Here is a 9,696-nt window from a genome sequence, read left to right as displayed (position 1 = left end):
TTGGTTTGAACGAGATCTAGTAAGTAGTTTTTTTTTAATACGTCATAAATCCCCTAAATACGGAACCCTTCATGGGCGAGTCCGACTCGCACTTGGCCGCTTTTTTAGTTTTATCATTCTCTTATTTTAGAAGTTACAGGGCACACATTTTATCACTTTGGAAGTGTCCCTCACGCAAACTATTCAGTTTAAAAAAAAATGATATTAGAAACCTCAATATCATTTTTGAAGACCTATCCATAGATACCCCACACGTATGGGTTTGATAAAAAAAATTGAGTTTCAGTTCTAAGTATTATGGGGAACCCCCAAAATTTATTGTTTTTTTTTTCTATTTTTGTGTGAAAATCTTAATGCGGTTCACAGAATACATCTACTTACCAAGTTTCAACAGTATAGTTCTTATAGCTTCGGAAAAAAGTGGCTGTGACATACGGACGGACAGACAGACAGACAGACAGACATGACGAATCCATAAGGCTTCCGGTTTTTGCCATTTGGCTACGGAACCCTAAAAACGGTACTCTTACGATTACGATGCGTCACTGCGATTCCGTACCGTCACCTGTTTTTAAGTAGCCGTATGGTCGCACCTTTATAAATGCGAAAATAGCTCTGTTTGTCTTTCTGTCTGTTACTTCTTCACGCTTAAACTGCTACACCGATAAGTAAGTATAAATGAAATTTGGGAGATAGGTTGAGGCCCGAGGAAGGACATTATTTGCTATTAAAAGTATTTTTTACAAGCTTTTATTTAACTTGCCCTAAGTAAATTACGTTCTCGATAGCGTACTTATATGCCAATCTTGACACTGTCAGTGACTCATGGTACGGGCTCTGTTGGTAACTTGGTTGGTTAGTTTGTTAATGTGGGTCAAATCATGGAAGCTAATTAAATTTGACCTATTTCTGATTTCCTATTGATCTGAAAATTTGCATTCAAATGTAAGTCAGGTGACAATGCAATATTATGGTACCATCGAGCTGATCTGATGATGGAGACAGAAGAAGGCCATAGGATCTCTGTGATGAAACAACGCAACCTAATTGTGTTTGGGGTTTTAGAATTGTTTCGATGAGATTTTTTTTTCCTGCGGTAAGAAATGTAGGTACAGTAAGCGATAAAATCTTGTTCCAAAAATGATTTTATGGCAAAAACTTTTTTTTTTAACTTATCGTTGTCTGGGTACCTTTCTTTCTTCCTTCCTTCTTCATGGAGCGTAGTCAATTTGTATAGGATATCCTAATAGCACCTACTTATAAAAAAGAGAAACTGCCGTATTCGAACTTCAAGATATTCACAAGAGACGACACGTACTAGATCCATTCTAGATACGTTATAGTTTAGATTTCAACTAGTTCTCTTTTGCAGCGCAATTCGGGCAACCAATGTCACTTTTACGATAGATCGTGTTAGATATCTATTAGATGTGAATTAGATCTCTAAGTAATATCTTGTGGAAATCGTTCAAGAGTATCTCCAGAATCGCGGAAATTTCAAATTTGACAGGTTAGATCTTAAACATATCGTTATCGTATCTTGGCGATGTCTAAAAGATATCTGATAGATATTTATTACAAAATCCGAATCGGGCCCAAAGGGCCTGTATTTGGACGATGACACAATATAGAAAAAGCGGCCAAGTGCGAGTCGGACTCGCCCATGAAGGGTTCCGTATTTAGGCGATTTATGACGTATAAAAAAAAACTACTTACTAGATCTCGTTCAAACCAATTTTCGGTGGAAGTTTACATGGTAATGTACATCATATATTTTTTTTAGTTTTATCATTCTCTTATTTTAGAAGTTACAGGGGGGGGGGGGGGGACACACATTTTACCACTTTGGAAGTGTCTCTCGCGCAAACTATTCAGTTTAGAAAAAAATAATATTAGAAACCTCAATATCATTTTTGAAGACCTATCCATAGATACCCCACACGTATGGGTTTGATGAAAAAAAAAATTTTTGAGTTTCAGTTCTAAGTATGGGGAACTCCAAAATTTATTGTTTTTTTTCTATTTTTGTGTGAAAATCTTAATGCGGTTCACAGAATACATCTACTTACCAAGTTTCAACAGTATAGTTCTTATAGTTTCGGAGAAAAGTGGCTGTGACATACGGACGGACAGACAGACGGACAGACGGACAGACAGACAGACAGACAGACATGACGAATCTATAAGGGTTCCGTTTTTTGCCATTTGGCTACGGAACCCTAAAAACATATTTCTAATATACTTTTAATTCTTTGAAACCAGATCATTTCATGACATTCAGTTTTAATTTTATGTTTACTTAAATATAGCTCACAGTTTTTATACATTAATTTTAATAACTAGCACACATTTACTCCAATAATGATGAAAAAAGATTCTACTGAACGTTTTTCGTACTTATAATAATTGAGCATAATAATTAGAAATTGACTAATCAGACTTAAAGTAATAGTAACACTTATAATAATAATAAAAAATAGAGAGCCTTTGATACAGGACTGCTACCGCGAAAATCTAAATTTGTACATAAACTATGTCCATTTCTCTCTTTCGTTATTCGAGAGACAGGGATGCGGATAGACAATTTTCGAATTTTTATTACTGCGGTAGCTCCCAGGGACAGCTAAAAAAATTTAAAAAGTCAGGTGGGTTAGTATTAATAGTGTGAAAAGTGAAAACTATGTAACAAGTGTCCCAAGGTTTGTTCCATTCCGTTACCATTTATCTTAGACTTTTCATGACGGTGACGGAGTGGAAAAAAGAAATATGTGTGCAAATTTTGCAGAACTTATTTTCTCCTGTTAGGAACTAAAGGGCTCGTGAATCGGAGTAGAAATAACTTATGTTTCCAAATTACAAAATCGGTTTCCTAACATAAGTATCCACTTTTATTTACAATAGGGAGTATTACTGCAATGTTCTGCCTCCAGAGTGTAGCACTAGTCCCTTTCGTAATTAATACTTAATAGAGTAACTTATACATACTACGCCTTAAACTATTTTGACAAGTTTTCACAGACAATAAAATATGAAATTGATGCATCAAGGCGGTTTGTTTACAAAGGGCCTACCGTGAAACGTGAAAATCGAAATGTAGTAATTTGCCTCTTTATCGCTCGAATATGCAAGAGTGATAGAGAGGTTGGATAACGAAATTTTGATTTTCTGTTTCGCGGTAGACCCTCAGATTGAGATGGATTGTGGTAGTGGCGCCCCATACGCAGAGTTTTGCGTAATATTCCCTATTAGTATGGCGATGTGGGTACTACTTAAGACCGGACAACGTCGTTATCTTTTAATTTTATATCACTAAAGGGGCCCACTGACTAACAGTCCGCCGGACGATATCGGCCTGTCAGTTAGAACAAAAAGTTGACAGGTCCGAACAAGTGACAGGCCGATATCGTCCGGCGGACTGGTAATCAGAAGGGCCGCTTTAGGGAGGGTTGCACCAAACTCAATATCATCTCAAATTTTAACAAAATACGACTACGTTTAGTGCAACCGGCCCTAAAACTTAAAATATACTGGTAATTTCAAAAGCTATATAACAATTCGATTAGAGTCTAACTAAGCTGACTCTGCATGTCTTCTGTAATGATAAAGTGTGGAAATGTCATCAGTAAAGTCAAATTTCTATGAAAATATGACGTTATAATGACACTCCCACACTTTCTTCTGTTCAAGTCGGTGAACATAGCGTAGATGGAATCTTATTGCACTTTAACATCTTTCTCTTGTATCATACAAATACCTAAAGGATTACTAACATTTAGTCTAGTCTTTGAATTTTTCTTAACATAGCTTTGCTTGTAAAAATTTGCGAAAAGGACTAGAAAGAATAACGTGTTGCAGACTATGAAAATGGCGACTCCTTTAGAAGGAGGGCATTCTGATAGTTTTACTGTTATAATGTACTGAGCGACGATGGAGACGAATTGTACCTGGAAAAAGGAAAAATAAATTTAAGAAACCAAGTAAATATAAAAGCAGCAGAAAGCGCAGAAATTTTAAAAAGTAAAAGTACCAAGGTAATAGGAACAACTCAAGCAACGCAAGCAACGACTAAAATTGTACGGTTAGTACAAACTAACCTACTTTTACTTTTTAAAATTTCTGCGTTTTCTAATAAAATCACCGTACACTGTCTTGTGACAGTGTACGGTGATTTTATTAGCTCTTGTAAAGCGATAGCTGGCCTTTACAAGAAGCACGTGGACTACCGGCCGTTGACTCCAAAATGGTGGTTAAACCCGCTTCAAGGTTAATTCTCCATTCACTGCACTGCACCACATTAGTTTACTGTACTAGCTATCGATATTACACTTTAAACAATATCAATGAGCAAAACTAACTATGAAGATGGCGCTCGAACCGGAAGTTCCAAAGGAAAACTGTTCATCCAAAATCTTAATTAAATTATACCCACCAGCTGAAACGTCGTCATATACTTCTTCCAAGTCAAATACTTCGCCACCTTAGGCCCCAACGCAGCCAAGCCATAATACATGTACATGAACACATGTACCAACGAGTTCAGGAACCCGATGAACAGCACCGTCTCTGACGGCGAGTATTTGAAGAACGCCCACGTCCCGACCATCATGATCGAGTGGTGGTATAAGTGGAGGAATGTCACTTGGTTATCCTTCTTTCGGAGTACGAAGAAGACGGTGTCGAGAAGCTCTGTGATTTTGGCTGCGAAGTATAACCAAATTCCGAAGACGATCTGAAAATATTTAGTTGTTGTTCAATTTGACTATAGTACTGGACGTATTTGGGACTTTTAATAATAAAACTTCCGTGGGACACAGACATATTACATATAGTAAAACGCGTCATTCACGTATTTTAAAGTTGAATATTGCTCGAAGTATTTCGCTTCATGACGAGGAGCTTCAACGAGAGCACGCGTTGGCAGACCGACGCAGACTAACCGAGTACCCGTTTTAATATTATTTAACATATTTAGGACATTTGTGGTGTAGCAAACAGTTATCAAAATAAATGGATAATTTGTTTTAATTGTAGTTGCAAGTCATGGAACATTTTGCGAAAAATACAAGTATTATAAGGTTATCTAAAATATGTTTACGGAGGATTGTAAAGACAAACAAATGAAAATAAATTATTAGTGAAGTTACTAATGTTGACCGACCGGTCTGGCCTAGTGGGTAGTGACAGTGACCCTGCCTGTGAAGCCGCGGTCCTGGGTTCGAATCCCAGTAAGGGCATTTATTTGTGTGATGAGCACAGATATTTGTTCCTGAGTCATGGTTGTTTTCTATGTATTTAAGTATTTGTATATTATATATATATCGTTGTCTGAGTACCCACAACACAAGCTTTCTTGAGCTTACCGTGGGGCTTAGTCAATTTGTGTAATAATGTCCTATAATATTTATTTATATGAAAATAAATCTATTACTCGTAGAATCGTAGAAGGTTAAGTGGAAGAGATCCCATACAGGGATAAGTTCGCCTTTGTTGTATTTAATTTACTCTGTAACTATGTTTCTCGTGTTTTTATTTCCATGTGCAATAAAGTATATACATACATACATACATTATTAGAAAAATAAGTCATTGCTCTTGAAAATTCATTAATACTGTGAACATATTTAATTAATTACTGAATAGAAGCAAACAGTTACAAACCTCCTTTCTCATCCTTTCGTTAGCCATATGACACTGTCTAGGCACCAGACCGAGTTCCAATATTGCTCGAAAATACTGAAAAAAAAAAAACTTACTATCATCGTGACTAGGGTGACTGTGACTGATATAGTTATTGGCCACTTTATAGTAATTGGCTTGTTTCTTTCTGATTTGTTAGGAAAGGCCAATATAGTGGCCAATGACTAGCATTATAATAAAAAGTCTGGTAAATCTGCACTGTTAAGGGCAGCCAGCAAATGCTCGATTCGAATGTAATCATTTTTAGGTACTTATAGTTTTGAACTGGTTTTGATACGACCTTGACACTCGATTTAGTGTTTGATACGCATCTCACGCACTTAAGTTCACATGCACCAATCAGTGTACGCTATCTTCAAAGTCGTATCAAAATCATAACACATTGTTGAATCCGAATCGGGCTCTAGGTCATCACAGGAATGCTACGTCTACGTACCTTCACCACCCACTCTGTCATAAATTTCATAAATTCATAGTACACTCTATAAACTGCACTTTCGTGACTTCGAATTAATTTCTATTTATCGTTTATCGACTTGAGAGTCCGCAGCGAGCTCGATTATCCATACAAACGTAGTTACTCTCTCATTTTAAAATTTATAATTAGAATTAAAATAAATTTAGATTGTTCTGAAACGTTGTACTTACAATAGGAAAAGGTTTAACTATGCCTGTAATTAGTTTATGTAGCTTCAGATGCCTTAAAAAAATAGAGTGAATTTTAGTTTCTCATACAAAATTTGAAATTTGTTTTTGCTCTATTTCATTCGTTTTATAAGCCGGAGTTAATAGTTATAAACTCAATTACAAGCATATGCTTGTAAGTAGTAAGTTGTGCTATGTTTATATCTTTATACCTCATTTCTTTATATGTGCAAAGTTTCCTTACAATCAAATACGTAGTTCTAAAATGAGAACGAAACTCCTTTTAATAATATTTTTGAATGATTCATAGTTAATTTCATTAGACTTATATCGACCGGGATATGAACCGTGATTACCTTTTGAAACTCCGTTTCTATGGGAAAGAAATCCGGCCGAGCTTACTGCGGCCTCTTAAGATATAATTTTGAAGTCAAATGTAAGTTTGAATTGGCTTCCCGTCCCACTATTGCCACATTCCCGCTCTTGACATTTACCTTTTGTACTAAATACGCCGAAATGGCCACCTGTATCATATTGTATGCAAATAGCGTGCGGGTTAGTTTGTACGGTGGCCTCTTCCTCATGAAGGCCGGCCCTAGCTTCAGCACGAAGAGCAGGTATACGGCCAGGATCATGAGGACTGGTCCAGGGCTCCGCATGAGGGGTAGTTCGTCGATTTCATCATCTGAAAAATTGAAAATTTGTTATAAACTGAAATAGATGTCAAATAGGGTTACTGGCTACAGTTATTGGCCACTCTTAACAATAAAGCTTGAATTAGCTTGTTTCTTTGTGATTTTTTTGGGAGTGACCAATTACTTACTATGGAGTGGCCAATAAATTATTAGGTTTTAGATACTATTTATATTGATCTTATACCGCCACCATTCTATTTTGTGCCAGATTATTTTTGTTGAAAAAATATTTTAACATGATAAGTATTTTTATACTCATTGCTACCGTAGTATTAGCAGAGTACTAAGTATCCATGGAATAGAAAAGTCTATTATTTGCTCTTGTTTGTTCATATACAATTGTTCAACACAAACCTTAATACAACACTGCTCATCTCATCAAAAAACCATGCCATCTTACCCCACATTACCTTATTATAAAATGAATAAAACGTGATCATAACATATTTCAATAGCTAATGAAATATAGTTTGCATTAGGAAGTTGTACTTACTAAGATTAACAGGGTACATTTGCAACGTCTTATTCATTATGGACTATAAGCCTTTAGATATGTTTGAACCAAAAAGAAAAAAATGTCCAGGTAGTTATTTATATTTTAGGTATTTTCATTTCGTCACCACCATATAAAGAAGATCTTTCTATGGGAAAAAGTAACGAAATGGGAAAACTTGGGACACTTTTTTTTTTCTTATCGTGCGATCGAAAGACAAGCAACTTAATGTTTATAACGATTTTAATTACACAATCTAGCAATAAATAATTTGAAACAATTAAAGGTAAGAACTCGACTGATTGAATATAGTCATCTTTTTAAAGTATTTATCTCTATGATTTCTACAAAAAAGAAAAATGCAACGTAAATATTTCTAGGAATCCGTACACGCAAAAGTTTCTAATGCAACACTATCTGTCCGTCTGTCTTTCAGTGGGCTGTATCTCAAAATTACCGGTAGATGTAAATAAAATCTTAGTAACTACTTCAATCCTTCGAACAATATATTTTTCTATTGCCGTTATAACAACAAATTATAAAAACAAAATAAAAAAATACGTAAACCACCCGTCAATACTTTTTTGTGTTTAGTTATACAAGTTACAATATCTATACCTAACTGTCAAATTCATATATGTAACCCATTAATTAGTTGTGATGATAAACTAAAATATACTGCATACAAAAATTTAAAAAATGCGGATAAGCGTCAGTTCTTCAAAAACGACATACTTAGGTCACCAGATAAGTTTTGCAATAGACAAACGTATGAAACAAAGATCACATACTTTTAAAAACTATATTTCCATAGACAATGTGTGGCGGGAAAATATTTACTTCCTTTTTAAATTTGCTTATAAAAAATAGATTTAAACTTTGAAAATATCGGCGAGGGATAAAGACAGAGACGACTTCAATATTTTATACAATATTTTCATTTTATACGAAGTGTGCAAAACTTATCACTAGATTCATAGACCTATGTACATTTTAATTGTACGGAACCTTTGCGGTGCGGGTCTGACTCGAAATCTTGATTAGAGCTATTCGGGAGTACCTACCTATCAATATGTTAGACAAGCAGAAATTACCCTCCCTCCATTGTCAGTTGGATTAAGTATGTAAAAACTCATGATTAAAAATAAAGGAAAAAGTACAAATATGAAATGCCAAGGCTAGATTTTGATGAAAAACTGCAAAATCAACAAACTGCGATTACGTGCAATCGTGAATTACAAAACGGCCTCCTAGCCCAGTGGGTAGTGTCCCTGCCTATGAACCAGGAGGTCCTGGGTTCGACTCCCGGTCAGGGCATTTATTTTTGTGTTTATCACTATATGTTTCTGGGTTATGGATGACTGGATGTGTTGTGTGTATATGCATTTATCTATGTATATTGTCGCCTTGTACTCATAGTAACCTAATTACAAGCTTTATTTAGTTTAGGGCTAGGTTGATCTGTGTAAAATTGTCCTCAAATATTTATTTATATACTCGTAACCCTACTAATTATAAATGCGTTACTTGATTTAAGAGATTCCTCTCCACGGTCAGGACAGGTCTCCACGGAAGACCAGCGTCAAGATACCTAAAGGCAACTTGACAATTGAGGACTTTGAGGAGAGACCTTTTCAGTGACGTTTATGCTTTGTATTAATATAAGTGTAACAATAGATCTAAAACATGACATCTTGACTCAAACACACACATAAAACATAATTATAGAATAGACCTACTTAATTTAAATACAAAACAATAGAATATATAAATTAATTTAAATAATTGACATTGAAATTAGTGGGCGTTTCGTAGAAAATCTACTTAGATGCAGAAGTTTCACTATTATGTTTCAGGGATGTTGCGAACATCCGCATCCGCAACCGCGGAACTTCCGCATTATTTTCAACATCCGCATCCGCATAAAATCGATGCGGATTTAATGCGGATGCGGATGTGGAACAGTTCGGTACAGGAACGTCTTAGCATCGGCGGAAGTGCTAGACTGCTAGGTAATTTAGTAATTAGCCAAAAAAACCTATTAGAAATTAGCAGTCAAGCGTGAGTGGGACTTATTGTACGGAACCCTTAGAACGCGAGTCCGACTCGCACTTGGCCGGTTTTTTGAAATAAAAATTACTAAAATGTAATATTTGACGTTTTTTA

At 35.6% G+C, this 9,696-nt stretch overlaps 1 protein-coding gene across 1 annotated transcript; it reads right to left on the bottom strand.

The window, feature by feature from the left end:
* Positions 1-3,713: 3,713 nt before the first annotated feature.
* LOC134650368 (very long chain fatty acid elongase 7-like) lies at positions 3,714-7,040 on the bottom strand (the record flags this gene model as incomplete). Its single annotated transcript, XM_063505320.1, has 4 exons — positions 3,714-3,944; positions 4,430-4,729; positions 5,659-5,733; positions 6,837-7,040. Coding segments are annotated over 4 exons (810 nt in total), but the record flags the coding sequence as incomplete, so codon positions are not given.
* Between the last annotated feature and the right edge of the window lie 2,656 nt (positions 7,041-9,696).

This window comes from Cydia amplana, chromosome 8 (genome assembly GCF_948474715.1).
Source record: "Cydia amplana chromosome 8, ilCydAmpl1.1, whole genome shotgun sequence".
Classification (NCBI taxonomy): domain Eukaryota; kingdom Metazoa; phylum Arthropoda; class Insecta; order Lepidoptera; family Tortricidae; genus Cydia; species Cydia amplana.
This window is presented reverse-complemented; position numbering and strand designations above follow the sequence as displayed.